Source organism: Eleginops maclovinus, chromosome 2, assembly GCF_036324505.1.
Source record: "Eleginops maclovinus isolate JMC-PN-2008 ecotype Puerto Natales chromosome 2, JC_Emac_rtc_rv5, whole genome shotgun sequence".
Taxonomy (NCBI): domain Eukaryota; kingdom Metazoa; phylum Chordata; class Actinopteri; order Perciformes; family Eleginopidae; genus Eleginops; species Eleginops maclovinus.
Genome location: NC_086350.1, coordinates 6,759,055 through 6,780,883, shown reverse-complemented (window position 1 = coordinate 6,780,883; position 21,829 = coordinate 6,759,055). Strand labels below are relative to the sequence as shown.

Sequence of the window (21,829 nt, the reverse complement as noted above, 5' to 3'; positions counted from 1 at the left end):
TCACCTGCACCCATCACTCAGATATCTACATGCTTAAATGCATACTGAATCAGTGGTGGAATGCAACTAAGCACATCTACTCAAATATTTCCATTATGCTACTTTATTATTTGAATCCACGAGATTCTGGAGGCAAATGCACTTTTTATTTCACTTTCTGTAATCTACGGCTTAAGTGACTTTTGATTATTATTATTATAATACAAATGTAATTTTAAAAGTATGATATATTATTATGGTTTAACTACAGTACCAAGCAGTATATGAAATAATTCAAATCACCCCTTTACAAATTGCCACATTGAATTGATGAACACATGAATGCATCAAAAACTATAATCCAATGTTTGAATTAGAAATGGGCCATTCTGCAAAAATAAGTACTTTTACTAGAATTTTTGGGTACTTTACATAAATATTTCTATTCAATGCTACGTTATATTTATACTCCACTGCAATTCATTATTTAGGAAGAAGACCCACTTCACTGTTCGACTATCATGCATGTCATTATTATAACTGACAAGGAGAAAGCATCTTTTTAATGTTGAAGCTAGTTCTAATTTTAGTATACTGGTGTACCGTGTTTTGACTGCTCATTTTAGGTTTTGATATCTGTTCTTGTTAAGTAGTTTCTTTGTTTAGCTTAGAAATAAAAAAACAACTGCCTTATGATACAGTATGTAGTGGAATAGAAGAAGTTTACAGTCTAGATATTGAAGTATCTCAGAACTACAATTAAATATGCATTACACTTTCCTTTCCTTAAGTACAATTTTAAATACAGGACCTTTATTTTAAGCAACTTTTTATTGTGGTAATGCACCTCTGCTAAAAGCTGCTCCACAGTTAACCTTAACAGTGTTTGCATTAAGATATATATATATAGAGTACACTTGGAGGTGTTCATGAAGTCTTTCTCTAAGATCCCCTTGCTTTTTTTTATCCTCCATCTTTTCTCTCCTTCCCATTTCCATCTGTACCTCAGTCCTTACAGCATATATCTCTCACTTTTCTTCGTTCTCACACATTTTCCTAAATCTCTTTGACCTTTTTTAACCTCTCTCTCTCCGCAGAAAGAGAAAGAGCTGTCCTTGCTGTGCCCACATATTCCATTTCAAATGCCTTTCAAACACAGAAGCAGAAACTGTCAAGGCCACTTCTTGGCCTCCTACTCAGAGTAAAGCTTTGAGCGGCTTTACACTGTTGCACACTCAATAGGGTAGAAATCACTATTATTGGCAATTTCTTGAGGGGCAGATTATAGAAAATCGCCCACAGGTAGATAATCGCAAAGTAATGTACTGTAGGCATGTTTATATGAGAGGTAGCTGAAATTATTGAGCTATAAATGGTGTTAAGATGTACACACTGCATATAGCAAATGGCTAATAAAAAACAATGTGGGATCATCATCACAGTTTACATGTTGTGTCCCTTGTGCATTAATATAATTTAATCAGTAAATTAGTCAAGGAATCTTTAAATCAGTCCACCCACCATCCTGACATGGTGAAGTCACGGTACAGCATCCTCTTCCCCACCTCCTTTTTCTGGACCCTCCTCGGGAACTCCAGATGTGTAAACTCGTTCCCTAATAAGTGGGGCTGCATGTAAGCCTTAATATGAAAAAGAGAAAACAGAAAAAGAAGATTGACATACCCAGGGGATAGGAAAAACAATTCCATAGTCTATTAAGCTGGCAAAGAGAGCCGGCAGTGTAAGAGAGGGGAGGTCAGCTTTGCTAATATCTGACAGCTGTGCTCACTAGACAGGTTCTTGCTTACCAGGAACTGCAGTCGCTGTCGCTCTGACTCGGGTGTGAACTCTGCTGACATGGGGATGACTTCCCCTGCCCGGATAATGATAGCTCTGAGGAAGAGGGGGAGACAAAACAATATTGTGTTTATTTAAGCTGGGACACTGTCGCTCCTGCTGACTGAAGGGCACGAGAAGGTGACCGACAAAAGAGATAATGCCATTTTGTGTCTCTGAAAAGTTGCAATTAATTTGTGCTTATTATCTCACCTGCTGTCCCCGGCATTCGCAACGTAGAGCTTCCCGAGCATATAGACGACCGCCAGAGCAGTGCAGCCACCTGAGATGTTGTAGACGGCCTTCTCCTTCTCTATCTGTACATCCTAAATACAAACACACACACAAATGAGTCCTCTGATGAGGTCACAAACACATCCTCTGCAACGCAATCATGTGTCTAATCATAACAGAGTACAAAGAACCTCATTCCAAATCAAATAATGCCAGAATACTTAAAACACACCACGATGCTATTATCAATTATAGTACCCTAATGAATTCATCCATCAACAGCACCATAAGTCAAGGAGCAATAAAAAACAAAAAATGGAAACCAAAAGGATAGGAAAGAAAGTTAGGTGGGACCGCTGGTTATTACACCAGTTAATTAGCCAAGATTAATTTGTTGCTAATTAAACTAAAAAAAGTGATTTGAAAAATCCCAAGCTAACAGTTCATTAATTAGATGAATGATTAACCTGTCAGCGAATTAATCAAAATGCTAACGTATATTTGAACCATGCTGCTCACACTTAGTTTAACCCTTTAATGTTGCTATACTGAGAGGTCTTCAGAGGCAAACAGAAGTATGAAGTTATCCAGAGAAAATCGATGTCCCCCCTAGCGCCTCCCTCCGTCACCTCTAACAGATTCAGCGGGAAGAAAGATGTCGGCAAACACATTTGCAGGAGGCCTTCCCTAACATGTCTTCCCAAGAGGAATGCTAAACCAACTAAAGCATGTCGCCTTCTGCTCCGCCGCTGACGACCTCCATCTGATTACAACTGTGAATGTGTGTGTTTGTGTAGTGTATGCGTTTCTCTGAGAGAGTGCAAGTGTGTGTAGAAGGTTTTGCATATGTGTGCATAAATCGGACATGTGTATGGCTTTGCATGCTTGTGTGTTGTATTTTTATGAGGATTTTTTGACAGAAGTAGCATGTTTGTTTGGGGTGTGTGTATTTCTGAATGTCTGCAGAAATGTGTGTGTGTTCTGAAGGGGGAACAAATGTGTCCTTCACCCTGAATGAATTATGAATCCATTGCAAACCATACATATTTCCCCCCTGGATCCAATACGTTTTGCTGCAGGCAACGTCTTCAATAATGAAAGTGCCGGCATAAACATCCACACCTTTCTCCTCTCCACTTCTGCAAGGAACAGTCTGACAACTGAGCGAAATAACCAGCAAATGTAACTCTTTATTGCTCCTTTCCAGATTACACACCCTTCCCATCATATGAAAAATAAGCTAATTTAGAGAATAATATACATATTGTAATCGCCCTATAAGTATGAAGGAAAATCTAATCTAAGGACAACATAAGCATATTTAATTATACTTCCCTAAAATCCATTTGAATAGAATACAATGGGCAAGGACACACCAAAGTAACCTTGAAAACAACCAAAGAAGGGTTATAAAACCTCAAGAATAAGCACTTAAAACACAGAAAACCTCTTATCCAAACAACCAATCATGTTTATAACGTTTTTAAACTTCCTAAAAGACTTCTAAGTGATGTGTAGTAGTTTGTTACTGTTTCATAGGTACAGTATTTGCTATTTTATTCAACATATTGTCACAAAGGCCACCGTCTTCAAAGCAAGGTTGAAAAAAGCTTTGCTTACTGAAGATGATGGTTTGACTCCATTGGCAAAAGCTGCTGCTGAGTCACTGTACTACCTATGAGCTACAGGTCAGGCCAAACACTACCTCTTCATGATGTTTGTAGTGTTATGTGTTTGTGAGTTTGCAGAATCAATGACAGCCTGAAGCTACTAGGCCAGGAAAAGATAACAGAGAGCTGCGCTGGCAGAAAAAACATCAGGAAAGATGGATAACTCTGAGGGTGAACGGTGAGACCGGTAATTAAGGGAATTCATCATTTTAACTGATTAGCTAAATTAGTGGCACATCAGTTGTTTTTGAGGGCAAGAAGGACCTTTGGGCTAATTCTTCTGCTAATGCTCCTTTAATATAGAGCATTAATAACCTGCTGAAACACACATATTGACTTAGCAACTGTCAATATTCATGCATTAGTAGTATTAACTATTAACTAGGACTGGCAACCCTGGTTATAACCCACTTCTCTTCGCAAAAATTGTTGAAACATTATATTGATTAACCTTCATTTCTTGAAGGCTAATGCTTAACATCATATCTCATGCTCACAATTAAAGTAACTCAAATAAATAGTTAAACATTTTGGGAATTACACATTTTTCTGAGCGAAAGAAGATCAGCAGCAGGTAGCTTAGCTTAGCATAAGTAGAAGTAGGATTCAAGCCTGGGTCTTTCCAGTGTTCATAAATATGCCCACAATAAGTCTCAAGGTAACTTGATATAGGTTTTTATTTTGGGAAGTAATATTTGTGGCTTTATGTCAAGAGTAAGACAGAAAAATAAATGTGATAAATGATATAACCACAGGCAGAAAGGTTAGCTTAGCCTGGCTCTGTCTAAAGATAACCAAATCTGCCCAACAGCATGGTATGAACTGTTGTCGTTCTACAAAGAGTTGCATGAGTATTTCAGATCCTGAATTCTGTTTTTCTGGAGTCAGAATATACAAACAAGATTTGTCATGGTTAACACTGAGCTTCACAGGCTAGTCATGCTAGCTGTTTTCCTGGCATCTTGGTCTCTGTGCTTAGCTAAGCTAATATGTGGCTAGTGAATAGACAACAAAACTAATGCTGATAGCTCACATCATTAGGTAAGTCCTAAAATAGATAGTGATTAAATGCCAAGTACTCCATACTTCAACCTGAGATTACAGGTATCAAGGCCACAAATAAACGTTTTAAAGTAAAGAGGATCTAACAACATTGGTGATGCCATCGCCTCGATTTCTGTAACCAACAGCTTGACTTATAAGCCTTTGTCTCGTCGCTACGTTGTTTTTGATGTTTACACATCCCTGGGTGTTTATCGGCCACGCACACGCACACACCGGCCGCTCCCACAGGAATGTAATGAGTCGTGTCAGAGGAGAATTAAAGGCGGATCCTTCTGATAAGATAGAGAGACTCGGTGAACTCTACGACAAAGATTTAGAGTGATACCAAACCTTCCCAAGATCCACTGACACTTCCTAGTATCTTAAAGAATGAGCTTTATTAGACTTTCTTAGGACTGGAGGACTTTGGGGGGGAGGTCATGACAAGACTGACTTTTGGGTAGCAACTCATCAAAAGTAAAAGTGACAGTGTTTTAGTTCCAGGATTAATTGTGTACCATGTGTTTGCATCTATTACATGAAAAATGAGGAGGAAAGTATAGTTTTTTCAGGTGGTTACATCATTTATCTCATATCTGGACTCTGAATACAAAACGTAAAGCACTATGAATGCAATCAACTGGAAATCCATTCAACATGTACAGTATATGCATAGCTTCTTAAAGACACTCTCCTGACTACTGTTGGATAGTTGTGTACCTACACTGTTTGATTTACACCATGACATCAACTGCAGTGTTTGAAATGGTGGATTTCCCTTTAATAAAGAGAGAGGACACAGAGGGTAAAGAGTGCAGACTCAGAGCCAGAGAGACGGGAAGTAGAGTGAGACATAGATGTTTGCTGATTGCTGGGAGATGCGGACAGGCATGATTGTGATACAGACATCCGGAGAGAAGAGCAGCAAAGTTACATTGGCAATGTGAAATTAGAATATGCACTGACTTCGTAGTGTTTAAGTGGATCATAATTTCAATATCGTGCCCTGTGACATTAAAACAAAAGTGCAACTGTATTTCACAAAACCTTGTGACTGTGAAACACAATCACCTCATCATTAACCATATAATCAGATCACACCTTTCTAAATTAATTAACGATCCTTATACAACCATTAAGTACGCCTACACAAGCCATAAATGCCCCCATACAATTTTTCCCTTTTAATGTCCCTGAAGTGTTGTAAGAACAGGTGATTGCACACTACCACCTAGTGGGGAAGATGTGTAAGCACCAGCTGCACTGAGTAATGGATTTTTTATTGAGCTACACTGCCCTCTATCAAGATAACACTTTACCTCCCCAAATGATCTCACCTATAACACATGTTTTAAAGAATTCTCCAGACCTGGGTCAGGACTTACTGGAAGATAACGGAGTGTCTATATTACTCCTTGTAATCATTTTGTGCGATCTCTAATATATTTGAATGAAGTATATGTTTATAGGGTTCAATTGTTAGTAGATATTTGATTTACTGTGGTCTTGTTTTAAATCACATGGTTATGCTCGAATATGCTATGTGTACATTTGTCTTTCATTTGAAGAGGAGCCTCTGCTTTGGTTGTAAACAACACTTAAAGTATTTACAGTTGTTTAGTTGTTATACTCTCAGTCACTGTCCCAAAGCGAACTATGATTTACAACATTTTAAACCGCAGTGATTTCAAAAGAAGGAGAGTGACTTTTAAACTCTCCAACTGTTTCTCAACCCAGCAGAGGACAAACATAAAACACAGTGTTGATCGAAACCCCAAACTGAAGTCAGGTGACCTTTGACCTCTTCCCCCTCAAAGTCTGTCGGGCAGGCCTGCATTGTCTGGTCTTAATCTCTTGGCCTCTGCATGAGGAAAGTTTCCAGAATCCACTTAAAGCAAGGCCAGGTGGCTTGCGTGTGTGTTATCTGACTGACTGAGCGATCGCCTTCACACAGCTGGTCTGACATCAAATCTAAATCTTGGGTATTACATGTTCATACTTTAATGTTGGGTTGATTGCTGTACTCACAGTTAGACAGTTATGTTTGGTTTCATGAAATCCTGGACCCAAAACTCTGGAAGAATTTTCCGGCTGACATTAGGCTTGATAAATCCATCTTTTGAATCTCTTCTAAAAACATCCTTATGAATTTCATAGCAATTAATGTATTTACCAATAGGATGTGTTATTATTTATATTGTGTATTTATCCTATTATATAGCAGTTTTCAACACTGTGAGGAAACATGGTATGTAAATTAGCTTTATTTTGAATATATTATTATTATTATTCGTTTTTGTATTCTAGACACAACAGAGAGGTGCAGGGATTTTTTTAATTATTGTTTTGATATATATATTTGTTCACCAAAAGTGTACAATCAATTGAAACACATAATTCAAGTCTACAAGGGATAGGATTTAAATGATCATAAAATAGTGACATTTTCTGATTGGTTTGGAGTGTCCTTTCACTGGTTTCAAGTGTTGAGAAATTCCTTCTTCAGTTTTTTCAGCAACTAGCTGTTTTCAAGCAAAGCATATGGAAAGCTTTGATTTATGTTTAGGGAAAAGGGACAGGACTAGCCTTTCTCTAGAAATACGCATAAAACCATAGATGGAAGTAACTACTCCTGGCGATTTGACAGGGGGAAGTCCTAAATTATTCGGGGAATTATGGGAATTCATTAACTAAAGCAGTACACAAGGAGCTAGGGAAAGTCTTTACAACGTCAATGTGTGTGTAGTGTTCTGACTGCACATTTGAAGGTCAACACGTTCTATTAAACACTTTGAGGTTTTGTCTTCACACACGCCTCTTACCATGTCTTTGAAAGCGTTCTCGATGGCGCCGACCACCAGGCTCTCGTGTGAAACTTTCTTCTCCGTGAAGAAGCGTGTGGGTGGGGTACTGGGTGAGCCCGGAGCCCCTGCAGCGCCGCGGAGCGAGGCGGCCCTGGTGAGGGCGCGTTGGGATGTCGGGGTGAGGTGGTGATTGATAAGCTCCTCCCCGAGGCACGTAGGGGGCTGCAGGTTCGGAGTGCAGATGATCTCCAACACCTCCTGAAGGTGCAGGGCGATGTGGTGATGCAGGAGGCGGGAAGCCATTACAGCCACCCCAGAGCCCGCGTGGCCGTCGAACAGCGCCCAGTAGTGGAGGGTTAACTCTTCAGAGCCGTCCTGGACACAGATAAGAGTCGGACAAACATTAGACAATGACACATCAAGCAATTATGTCAATGGAGGAGTGTGTGGAGGAGTTCTGTCAGACCTTTATGCACCCTCACTAGAGACTGGAAATCTATTTTTCGTTTAATACATAACCTCATCCAGTGTGTGAATGATCATTATGTCTGCCGGTTGAGAATACTAGCCATCCTTTCATTTTGTTATTCACCAGAAGGGGTCATCACATGCTTCCTCAATAATATACCTTACTATCAGAAGATGATAACAGCTCATCAAATATTTCAAGGTTTAATAAGAATGTCTAAATGGATGCTTGGACAAAAATGACATCAAGCTTCTGATAAGTCTAAGGAGTGGTTTGAATGAGTATATTTCTTTTTGTCAAAAGGAATGAAATGTAATGACGCATCATCCAAGACTATAAAAGACTGTTACGGTCATTCTTAATCCTTGCACTGTTGTGATTTAACCACTCCGGTTCCTTACCTGGAAGACTAATTATATATAACCTCTGGCCGGGTAACAAATTGATGTTGGATAAAGGGCCAAAACCCCAAAAGGTTACAGATACAGTATCTTAGTGACCAGAACAACAGAAAGCCTTGTTCAATAACATGTTCGACCAACTTTACAGCTACCACATACAGAAGCTGCATGGCCCAGGTGTTTAAGGCTTTATACATGTTCAAATGTTTAAGCATAAAGGTCATTGAAATAATAATATGGGATTAAATATTGAAGGTGTCCAATGGGAATGTTTTCCAAAATGCAGCAACTCTATGATCTGCAGCCCTCCTGAAGCCAATAACCATGCTTTTACTAGTCTGTTCAGATACACAATTGACTCTCTTTTAAGTAATAAATCACAAATAATGAAAGTATTGACAGTTGCTACTTCACATGTCTCATCAGGCCTCACACATACAGTACGTGTGAGGAATAGACTTCCTCTGCCGGGGCAGGGTTTATGCTGCATTTTTGTGTCAGTGTGGATCATTGCAAGCGTATATTTTTGCACAAACAAAAAACTCAGATTTTTCTAAATATAGTGCAAGCAGATGCTACAACATGAGTTTGTGAAGCAAGCAAAGAGCATTAGAAAAGCTCAAACTGTTATGGTCTACCTCTGCAGTACTGAGTCATGAGGTACTTGCATGAGTTGGCTGTAGGCTCTGGCTGGGTCTAAGTAAAGTACCGGTGGGCTAAGGGGACATGTTATCCGCAGTATTACCTAATATAGATATATTTTGCCTTTGGAAAACAAGTGCTTTTCATTACCTGTTAGAGCTAAAGAGCAGTGAGGGAAACAGAAATCCCTGAGTGCATGTCTACAAAGCAAACCACAGGAGATGGACATCAGTGTTCAGTGGGTTTTTTTCAAGTTAGTATCAAAAAATGGACGGAGCAACCATTGTCAGAAGCTGGATAAAGTGTGTCAAAAACAGTGCTAGTTTATAATTCACATTACCTTCGTAAATATGTTTTGTGGTCTCACTTAAAAGCCCATATGCATGTTTCTGTGCTTGCTTTCACCTGCCTATTTTAGTGGCTGTCAAGCGCTGAAGGCTGTGATGTGTAAAGGACGCTGTGCCGTACGCACCAATAAACTGCTGATGGGGCGGGATGAGGGGACAGTGCGTCCCAACAGCAAGCCTCATGGGCCATTCAAGGACTACAGCCACTATTACCTGGATTCAAGGGTGAGTAAATGCCTGAATGTCGAGGATCTTAGTCTATGTACAGTATTAACATGATATCAAAAGGTTGGCTCAGGAAATTTGCATTTGATTTAATTTCATCTTTCTCCTCAAGTTTGAATTCCTGTCATATTGAAGATGTGTCTGCTGAATAAAATCTTAGTAAAAGATCCTGGAAAGGAGGATATTTGGTATTTGGACTCACATTGCCGTCCCTGGGGCCCAAACCCTCTCCGTTGGGCAGGGAAGACCTCCTGCGGGCCATGGAGGTCCGGTTGGGTGTGGAGCATCCTGTAGGTCTCCGTTTGACCACCAGCACCTCACAGCAGGCCTGGTCCTCATTTAACGCACTCTTTCCTGCATTGATCACCCTAGATAGAGAGGGGATAACAGAACACAAAAGAGGGAATGTAAGACATACCTCAGTGCAACAGGACAAATAAAATAATTTCAATCAATGACATCACATAAATTGGAGAGGTGAATGTTTTTGTGAAAGAAATCCAGGAATCTTGTACTGCAAAATGAGGCCATGATATGTCTACTATGTAAGATAAAACCATAGGTATACGTTTAAATAATGAATATATAACTGTTTTATACTATAACTTGTCTTTCATGCTTTCGGTCCTTAGAAATAGCTGCTTATTTGTAAGGAGGGTTTGTTAAAACGGTACAACAATGTTTCGTACAGGCAGAACAAAACACATACTATGGTTAAACCGTGGAAAACTGAAAGGGCAGAAAGGGAATACTTGGTCCCTCTCTTCCTTTTTGAGAGACAGTTCAATAAAAAACATAAGATATAGCCAGTCGATGGTAAAACAGAACGTTAGCTTAGCATCAATTAATATGCTATATGAATATGTTTCTGCAAAATAATGCCATCAACAATTACAACTTTACAATGCATAAGTGTTAGTCAGTGACGATCATGGGTCACTTGAGCTTTTTCTGGAGTGGAAAACAATTTCAAAATCGAAGTGTATAAAGAGGGAGAAAATGTCATGCAATCCTGTGGTGACGTTGACTAGATGGAAGTTTGAAACAGGAAGAGATACTCCCTGACAAAGACCGAGGGAGGGAGGGAGGGGAGTCCGAGGGATGAACTATTTCCAAGAAGATCACTTGTCTTCTCCACTCCCATCATTTCAAGCACTCCCACCTAACATTTCAGTAACAGCTGTGTCATGGTTTAAACTTCCACAAAGGTTACTGTGCCTTGCCTTGATACACTAATACGGTTTATTTTAGGTCTTCAATATCCTGTTAAACACTTCGAGCTGTGACCTTTAATCTGTTCTCAGGGCGATAAAAGATCCTCCTATATAACAGCAGTTTGTTGTTTTTTTACGATAAAGGATGACTGCACAGTGAAACATGGAAGATACAATCTGCAAATACACAATCTTTGCATATACATCTCAGTGTGAGACCTACTCATGTATGAGAGGACAGAATAAACACATAAATACTGCATAATATGACACTTGGCCGGTTGTACAACGCTGAGAGCTGTTGTGGTTATGGACAAGCATATGCTGCCAAATAATGCTCCATGCATTCTCCTTTATGGAAGATGCAAAGAATTCAGTGGCCCTATTAATACTGAGAATGTGGTATGTTATAAAATAAGAGCTGAGGATGACAGATAGACAAGAGGCATGCAGAAACAAAGAGTAAAATGAAATATTATTTTGTTGGAAAGTGTATGTTTGTGGAATTTGTTCCTGTTTTACTTCAACAGACAACCGTCTAGACAGAGACAGGTAACATGTCTCTATTTCTTTGAGCAATGTCTTGAGTAAGAACAACATCCACTAAATGAGACATTATATGGCTATGCGTTGATGTGAGAGTTAGTTATGATTTCTTCCCGATGGAGGATCCTACATTTATAATCCCAATAGGGAGGAACATACAGAGCAGAGATCCTCTGTCGCTAGGAAAACACTGCTGGTTGTAAAACTATCAGGATGTGGACCGAGTAGACCTTTACTCAGTATGACTGATTTTAATTGGAGTCTTACACAAAGGGCTATTCACCACATCCCTGTCCTGAAATCTAAAAATAGCACACTCCCTGTCGTGTGTCAATAAGACAGCTTCAGAGTAAACGCTTATTTTGACAGCACAGCTACCCAACTATTGTAATGATGATGAGACTTATATGAGTATAGAAAGACGCTCACATCTATAATTTGTTAAAACACAATTATCAACAATAATTTGCCCACAAATAATGTCAAATATAAGCTGCTTCCAGTTTCTTAGAAAAAGGGATTTACTGTTTTCCTTTGTTGGACTTCATGTTGGGGTTTGGGAAATATGAATCAATATTTTTATAGACCTATCAATTGAACGATTTTATCACTTTACAAACCTCGTCGCTGATAAAGACAATTAAACAAAAGCAAAAAACTGCTCAGCAAATGGCACATATCATTTGTGCAAACACATACTTTCCTCCTGTTTTTTCCGCATCCTAAATGGGGCATGACATGATGAATAATATGAACTAAGAATGTAACCTGTATGATTGTCAACAGTGCAAACCACATCCACTGACTAAAATCATAAGATGAGGTTGAAACTTCCAGAAAAGGATAATAAATGCACACATTTGTCCGTCAAACTGGTATTTCTCAACTCAAACCCTACTCAACTGTTGGACATTGGGATGACTGCACTGTAATATAATTATTGCTCCATTAGTCACAACAGTTTAAGAGAAAACCAAATTTAAAACAAAGTGTTACTTTAAATTACTGCCAACGTTCCAGGTAGCATTTGGTTTCAGATTGTGCCACAACTCTGAAATTGTGCATATAGTTTGAGTTTTTATTCAAGCTTTAAAAATCAGTTTATGACATCACTTAGTCAGGAAAATGCTCACCACCAATGTAGGTATACAGTGTATATGTAGTTAACATGTTCCTTGACTTCTCTCTTAACCTCATAATGAAAAGAGGCCACACACTTCATCATGCATGTCTGAGACCAAAGCACTGCAGGGAGCGATGTTCGTATGACCTCAGACGATCACAAGATTACAGATGAGCTGTCGGGCCTTTCATCTCTGAAACGAGAGGGAGAGCCTTCCAGACCCCGAGGCAGGGTCTGTGTCCGGGAGCAGCGCTGTCCAATTCAGTTACCTCATTTCATTTCTTCACGTCTGAGACTATGACACGACCTTAATTACTCTGTCAGAGTTGTAACCTACATTGTACGTGCATTTTGGCGATCTCTTTCTTTTCAGTAACACTTGAGCTGAAGTTTTACTCCAAAGGCCTTATCAGTCACCAACGGGTCAATTATGTGATGTGAATCTGTACCATCTCCTTGATGCTTAACAGGATAAACATTGAATGTATAACTTTGCAAAAATGGGGCGAAGCCTGCGAGCTAGTTCAGGCAGTCAACTCGAGCACCAATGATGCATTCGCACATAACGCCCCTCTTGCAACCAACCAAACATAGTCTCCTAATCTGGCGCTCTATTTAAGCTGTTGGATCCGCCTACTTCTGCCTCGCTAATGCTGCTGCTGCTGCTGCTACTGCTGTTTCCACGCTGCTGATGTGTTCACCTCGCTGCTGCTCCTCTGCGCTCACGTTGGCGATGCTCGCCTGCCCCACCACCACCCCGGCTTCCTCCCCAGCTTCCACCTGTAGGCTCGGGGGGTTAGTTATCTAATCATCACTCAATGTTCTATGTTAATATGTGGAGCGATGAGGCCCGAGCCTAGACGCCAAACTCAAACTATATCCTGCTTCTAATTAACATATTAATGAAACACGTGAGTTGTCTGACTGAAATAACAGATATTTGGCATTGAGATTACTTTTTTGAAACTAGATTCATGTTTTTTGTCTAGATCATCTTTCTTCCTGCACAACTAAAAGCACACATTAGTGTTACCAAGATCCCAGAGAATTCTGACCTGAAGGCAGACTACAGACTTTCCAAAACACAGGTTAATAACCTCTAATGTAACGGATATTCCTAATGTACTTAATCCAATATATACTTGTGTGTATTTATTGTAAATTCTCAAGCTTATTTTTGAAGAAAACATTACTGCTGTGTGCTTTTAAAGAGGCCCTATTATGCTTTTTGGAGTTTCCCTCTCCTGTAGTGTGTGAGATAGATTGTTGTGCATGTAAATGGTCTGAAAAGGCAAACATCCTCATGCTTCCATTGGCTAGCGCTCAAACACATTTTATGTGATAGGCTTAGGGCTGATGTATCTAAAAAGGGGTTGACCAATCTCAACAGTCGGCCAGCTAACCAATCAGAGCGGACTGGTTTCTGGTTTCAGACAGAGGGTGAAAAGAGGTGCGGTAGCACAGGCAGTATGAGACAAATAAAGAGCTTTTTGAACATTAAAGCATGGAGACATGTCCCAGTAGAGGCTCATAATACAAATACGAGCCTGAAAATGAGCATTATATGTCCTCTTTAATCAGACATATAAAGTGGACTATATTCTATCTGTTTTCTTTCTTGTTGTATTTCTTCAATTCACTTGCATCCTAGTTGTGTGGTTGTATGCTCTTGCTACTTTCTGTTGTGACATCGCAGTGTCCTCCAGCACATTATGTAAGAGAACAATAAAGATAATTCACGTGCTTATGGCAATCTCACCCTAACTCATAGTCAAGCTACACTAGGGAAAACTGAACTGAAAGAGCATTACGTCTTTCCGCCTCAGGGCGATCCGATGAAGTGTGTTGATGTAGCGGGAACAACACAAGAACATGTGCTGCATCATGTGATTGAGCACTGGGAAGCTTTGTACATAAAAAGTGCTGCTCATGTGCTTCCTCTCCACAGTTGAGTGGTAACATTGAGTTCATTTAGCTTCTCTAGAGGGAAGAATGACTGGAAATAATAAAGGGATTGACCGGCTGTATGATTAAGGACATATAGAACACGCATTTTAATAGCATTTCAGTAATGATTGAATCATATTTAACCCTTCATTATCTTGTAAATCCATGATCAATGTTAAGCAGCAGCTTTTATTTATCTTCAATTATACATTAATGCTGAGAATGTCAAACTACAGTCTTCATACCCTCTCACTGTGAAGCTTACCTGCAGACAAAGCATGAAGTGAGCAGAGGTGATGCTAAAGTGTTTAGCCTACAGACTCACATATTGATTAAGTATTGATGGGACTGCCGCTGAGGTTTCAGGATTAATTTGGTCCCTCGTCAGAAAGAGTAAGTGAATGATGGGAAAGCTTTGTCACAACTTGTTATTTAACCTCTCAGGGCCACCACTCCCCTACCCAAACAAGCAAGTTGGATATAAAGAGGCAAGACATAGAGGAGAAAGGGAGCTGAGGTGAATCCTATTTAGATACACAATTAGATCTCGAATATTGATTACAAGATTTAACAGTTCCTAGTGAACCTCTTCATTTTGCTCCTAAAGAAAGCATTTGGCTTTGGCATATTCCTTTCATCACTGGATAGAAATGTTATGACTTATAGTATATGGTATGCTAATAGCAAGCATCCATTTATTGTAGAAACCAGAATACTCTAGGTTAAACTTTTACTAATGCCATGAGGAGTTTCCCTCGCTTTTTCAACTGTCCATTTTCTCTTCCCATGACTGCAACCAATTATGCATCTTTTTTATATTTATGGAAACATACATAACTATGTTCAGCATAAAAGGAGGAACATAAACCAGGTTAAGTAATCAATGTACCTAAGGATGTAACTCATGATTAATGTATACTTAATAGATCACTTTTTTCCGTTGAGTGCATCTGAAGAAGTAATGGAAGAAAGGGAAACTTTAGTTTAAAACGGAAATGGTTAATAATAAGTTGGGTGACATAAGCAATACAAATACACAGAAGTCACACATTTTAAACAATGTGACCAAAACACATGATGGGTGGAAATCAACTGGAGAGAAAATCAACAGTAAATGCAGTCTGTCTACAAGAGGGAGGCCTGGAGAAGAGAGGGCGGTGAGCAATACCCACTGATCCATTCAAATGATGGTGCTCACCGGATCTGACAGTGCACGCACACTCCGAGACATCAGAATCAGCCTCAACTGCTCTTCCTTTCTCCACAGGGTGCAACACAATAACCCAGGATAACCTCCGTAGAGAGGCCCACTCAAATAAAGGGGTATGAAGGGAAAAGAGTAGAGAGAAGAAGGTGGAATTCATCTGGCAAGATGGTTTTTCATCAATTTCGATCGAATAAAACCCTCTTTAGAAATCGAAAATGTGGGTAAAAAATATCAGGATATTGAAAAAAGACAAGGAAGGTGAAAAAGGACAACTATAACTGTCCCATATAGTCTGGACATTTACTAAAATTGGCAGAATGCGCACAGTCACCTATCCGATTTCATTTGAACAATGTTTGCTTCAAAGGAAGTATATAATAATCAAAATAAGAATGAAAATACTTTGTTTCTCCCATGGGGAAAATTGGGTTTTGTGACAGTTGCTCCATTATATAATATAATAAATACAAATACAACTAAAAGATGTATATAAAGATGCAAAGTTAAAGCTAATCAGTTATTAAAGCCCTTCGCAGTGCTACCCAATAAGCTGTAATGAAGTGTTCAATTGCACTGCCAGTATCTATCCTGGCGTGTTATCAGTCGGAGAGACCCATCGGTGAAGGGCCCTGTTAACCCTGACATCACATCATCTCATATGGGCTCAGGTTTTCTCCACTGGCAGTGAGATTTCACAACTACAGAGCCCGCTGGTCAGCCAGCTGTTGACAAATCCCCTGTATGGCTCATGAGGCTACGCCAAGCTGAACACACACACAAACACACACATGGATATTGATGTGGCAAGTATTCATGAAGCAGGGCTGTGCAATGGTTCTGTATAGTACAATATAATTGAAATGATTATTAGAAGACATGGAAACGTCAGTATGAGTTTAATGTTTCAACTGCAAACTAGCAATAATTCTAAAAATAACTATAATTATGCAACCTACTTAAGAACACACGAGTGTGTAGGGTTTTCTTTCTTTTAGGTCTTGAGATTAAAAATTCTTCATGGCAGATTAGCATAAAGAAGAATAGCGAGAGGCGTGTATGAGGATCAAACCATTTCAAAGGATTTGTTCATTCTGTAGGCGGAAGAGACCACTTAGATCTGTTTGAGTGCTGACACTTTCAAATCATCAACTACTCAATCAGCAGAAATGTAACCATGCAAAGTATTGAATCAAATGTCTGTTTCTGAAATGTGAGGATTTGCTGCTGCTTTGTGTGTTTTACATTGAATCAAATTCAATGGGGTTTTAAACTGAGGGTCAGACAAACCATCATTTTGAATACATCACCTTGAGCTCAGAGAAACTGCGCGGCTCCACTAGTTTTGACAATCCTTTCCAAACCATTAACTGTGACAAGGAACAATAGCCACCTAATGAATAGTGGTTGTGAATAATAGCTTAGATGCAGTCATAATCTCTCTCCATCTGCAAGTAAAATGTCTTGTTTCTTCTTATAAACAAAAAAATGATGGCCTGAGGGAGTGAAACTGACCTGGTTCATGGTGTCAAAGCCACGGCTTACCCAAGATGACATTTATATTGCTGAAGTTGAAACATTAGTTGCAAAGAAAGAGGTTGAGTTTCTTACTGAATGTCTAACGTCATAATTTAAACAACTCAAACTCAAAGAAACTAACAGAGAAACTGGAAATGTAACAGAGCGTTCTAACTCTTCTTGGTGAGTGTATGAACTCAGGTCCACAAACTGCTGTGTCACACACACTGTGTAGTTAGGATTGCTCAAGGATTGAGTTGTGACCTCCAGAGTTACCAGTGATACTTTATCTGGGACTGCATGAGTAGAAGTGATTGTGTGCTCTCGAGCGTTAGATGATGAAACTACATGACGTGAAAAGGTTTCGTTTGCATGAAACAGGTCTCATCTTTGCCTGAGGCAGTTGTTGTAGAGCACCCTGCCCTTCAACCAGCATGCAAATCAAGTAAATCCTGGCTTTCCTCGCCCGCTTGTTGACGTTCGAGGAATATTTCCCCAAGTTTGTTTCTCATGCTAAGCCATTTTGCTGTAGCTGCACTCCAAAACTAACTGCACAGTTTACAGAAGCAAAGTGACAACTTAGCTTTTCACGAGTCAGGCTGCTGCACTAAACGCTGTTTGTATATGTCCTTTTAAAATGAAAGACAGCCCTGCTTTATTACAGCTTTGGTAGGAGGATGCAGTGAGCCAAATTGATTAAGTACGCCCAAACATAAGATGTGATATCAATTATAAAACATCTTACAGTAGGTCTGGTGCAATTCTGGTGTCGGTTGTCAAGTAGAAGGAAGATGGTTTTAAGTGTCTGACAAGGCAAATATTGAATGAGCAAAACTTCAAAACTGCTTTTCTATGAGAAGTTATGCTACGGTGTGTCCTATGTTAGTAACATGTAAAGGATCCAGTCAGGTTACTGGCTTTACTTAGACATTGAACTGTATACACACTATAGCAATGAAAAAGGTAAAGTGGTAAAACTGGTGAATATTTCTAAGACCTTTACTGCCTAGCCTCATATACAAAGTGTTATTAAAACATGTTATTGCTATTCAAAATAAAACCTAGCTTTATTACAGCTTTGGCAGGACGATTGAGGAAGCCAAATTGATAAGGTACGCCAAAAAGCAAGAAGTGATATCCCTTATAAAACAGATGATCTCACAGCAGGTCCGGTGCAATTCTGATGTCAGTTTTCAAGTAGAAGAAGGATCATTTTGACTAGGCAAATATTGAATGAGCAGAGCTTCAAACCTGATTTTCCAAAAGCAGCTACTGTGTGAGCCATTTTACAGAAACATGTAAAGGGATCCAACCAGGTTTTGCTGGCTTTAAACTGAACTGCATATACACACTATAGCAATGAAAAAGGTAAAGGGGTAAAAACTGGTGTCTATTTAAAAGACCTTTCCCACCATGTCTCACGTAAAAAGTGACATACAACATGTTGCTATTCACAATAAAACCTTTCAGTTTCAGTTTTGCTGATCTCATAATGTTAAAAAAAAATGTCCTTTCTTACAGTTATGTTGCGAAACAGACAGCTTATAATATTTTTTCATGAGGTACGCCATCACAATAATACAGCTTTATGGCCTAGTGTGTTTGTTTTCCTGTCCTATACTACGAAACTGTACACTGTGGTGTAAGCTATAGAGATATGCGTGTGTGCGAGCTGATGCACCTTGGCCTATTTCCTTTTATTTCCCATACTCCTGCAGAAATAACAACAAAAGCGCTCATGTTTACGCCTCTGTGCAGGGTGATCTCATCGTTCACTTCCAAAGGATGCTGTGCAAGAAAAGATGGACGCATACAGGTTATATACTCACTCTGCGTAGCCGGTGGACCACGGCAGCCGCTTGGTCTCCTTCAGGATGAGGATCGGTCGTGCGATGTGATCCGCCGAGCACTCAATCTCGTCCGGGGACAGACCCAGGAACTCCGGTCTGCTGTACGGGTATTTCAGCGGCAGATCCGAGCCTCCGGGATGGTCTCCGTTGGATCCACCAGCCATCATACCTCCCATAAAATTGGCCACCGCCGATTTCACCCGCGTTAGCATGGTCCTGCTGCAGCGTGGGTCCAGGCAATGCGATTGCGTGAGTTTCCTCCCGCACGGGCAACGCAGTTTGGCGGCGTGAAAGGTAGACACACAGCTGTAAAAACACATTCACTCATTCAGCCCGGCGCTGCCTCCGTGAACGCGGAAATAAAAAAGGCTCACAGTAGACACAGAGCTGCACGCTGGTCATGTGACAAACCGGTTGCTGCTGGTGGATTTGGTCGCTGTGGCATCTCAGTGAGCAGCTTACTGTTGACAGTGCCGGAGGTCAAAGGTGGGTAATCCCGCAGTGACGATTACCTCCTGCAAGCAACTGCAAGCAAGGTGCAGACCATAGACTGTACTGTATACAGTTTATAAAGGGTGGAGACCAGAGATGTATACAGTACAAAGGGTGGAGACCATAGACTGTATATTTAAAGGGTGGAGACACTAGACTGTATGAAATCCATTTCTATCCTTTGAATAAATATGAGCCTCATTAAAACCAGTCTGTAGTTGAGTATTGAAGTGCTAACCTTTCTCTTGACCAAAAACGGGGCTTGGCTTGCTCATGAGGAAGGTGATAGAACAATAAAATGACCATAAAACATTGAAAATACACCAATTTCTTTGTTTTATGAGTATCTCTTTAAAAAATACAACACATGTTTTGAAATAGGCAAAAACTCATCTAGAAAAGACATCTACATCTACAGTACAAACCCCCACAGTGTTACTTACTGTATTTCCAGCGTCAGTTACAACCAAAATAAAGGTTAAATCCCTGAGGGTAATCCTCTCAACTGTTATAATACTCAAATAAAACAAATCCTGATATAATTATTTGGGATTTAGGAGGCATGGTGCTGCATAAAAATACTGTCACCATCAATCACAGTTATAGGCCTACAAGAATACATTATGTTTTAAAGCTAGGGGTTCCTGATACGACTAACAGAAGCAATGCATATCGTTTTTTGGAAGGATTTTATAAACATGTTACCCGTTAAAAAAACAGGTTTGTAAGCACTTTGTAAAAAGCATTAAGCTGATAAAACAGTGTTTAGTATTTGCTCTGTGAGGGGAAAACTAAAACAGAATACAATCAATTAATGCAATATATATATGAAGATTAATCTAAGTCACATTATAATATCAATTCAATAATTTGTCGTTTAATAAAACAACAGTCAGTGCTTTATAAGCAGCAAAAGAAGCAAATTGAGAAAAGGTAAGTAAGATATAATGTGATTATATAAAGGGGAACCAATTCAAAGGAGATTTGTGACATGATACTGACTGTGGCATCCTTATTTCCTCAAACACTGATGCCAAGAGACTGAAACTATGGTCACAAATTAGGTTGGGTCATTTATTCTACTCACAGAATCTGCATTTTTTCCTGATTACAAAGAAAAATGTTACATTACCCACAACATAAAAGTTAAAACCAGACATATTTTCTGTAATATATATGGCCAGATTTGTGGAGTATCACTTTTGTCATTACTCTTCGTTTCAAATTATTTAGTTACTTTGTTCTGGCCTTTACTTGGTTAAAATCTGAACTTTAGGATGTGTGTCCAGACATTCGTGAATTTACAAACACACTTAGAGCTGCATTTTGGAGAAGTGAGCCTCACAAAATGAACTGTCATACAATACCGCAGTCTATTCACCAGCCAACCCACAGATCAGACTCACAGGCTTCTCTCTATGCATGGACCAGCAGTGATGAAAGGCAAAGTCTGAAACTTGGTGTATTTTAATCATCTGGGAGTTATGAGGTTAAAAAAAAAACCCTCAGGGGATTAATACAGTAAACTATATTTATATTTAAAGTAATGAAAGTCTGAGAAGTCTGCTCTACTTACAATGATGAAAGACTGACGCAAATTGGCACCATTACACTCATCAGGGAATTGATTCAGATCCATTCAGTACAAAGGTTCACTGGAACATGTTTGCCATTTGGACAGACAGGGACTGTTTTTATCAACAGACTACTGAAAGTTGGCAGACGTCTGATTAGCCTTCAAATAGAAGTCTACTTGTTTAGCATCATAATCACAACTATAACTGATTCAGGAAAACTAATTGCATCTCTTTTATGCGCATTTGTGAGGGTTTTCATGTACTTCATTCTTCTCTTTCAAGTATCAGCCAGTCATTTGTCTTCTCATAATTCTCAGTTATGTTGTTGTTTGTCTTAAGTCATCGATCTTGGCTCTCACTACACACACCTCCTGCCTCATACACACATACCAGTATACTGAAATAATACTTCACATTGGGAAATGTCTGAAAACCATACACGGTTCTACTACATGGTAATGATTAAGCAAGCTTTTTAAGGCTGTGCAAAAACAGACTATCAGAGGAGTTGAGCAAAGCTATCTATTCAGCTGTTAATTTATATGTGAATTTATTTAAGAAAGTGTCGTATTATGTCTGTCTTATTAGACATAAACACAAATAGCTTTATAACTCATGACACATTGAAGAGCATTTTATACTGACTTATAATGTATCATATACTTTATAACTGCTGGTCACTCACTGATATGTCTCATAAGGATTAC

The 21,829-nt window shown here is 39.4% G+C and overlaps 1 protein-coding gene across 1 annotated transcript in view; it reads right to left on the bottom strand.

Moving 5' to 3' along the window:
- ppm1h (protein phosphatase, Mg2+/Mn2+ dependent, 1H) overlaps positions 1-19,495 on the bottom strand; it is a 29,898-nt gene extending 10,403 nt beyond the window's left edge. The window contains exons 1-6 of the mRNA XM_063875848.1: positions 19,033-19,495; positions 9,854-10,019; positions 7,586-7,942; positions 2,029-2,141; positions 1,788-1,872; positions 1,501-1,619 (exon numbers count right to left, since the gene is read on the bottom strand). Coding sequence (XP_063731918.1) covers positions 1,501-1,619; positions 1,788-1,872; positions 2,029-2,141; positions 7,586-7,942; positions 9,854-10,019; positions 19,033-19,373 — 1,181 coding nt within the window. The 5' untranslated portion in view covers positions 19,374-19,495. The remainder of the gene's footprint in view (positions 1-1,500; positions 1,620-1,787; positions 1,873-2,028; positions 2,142-7,585; positions 7,943-9,853; positions 10,020-19,032) is intronic.
- Between the last annotated feature and the right edge of the window lie 2,334 nt (positions 19,496-21,829).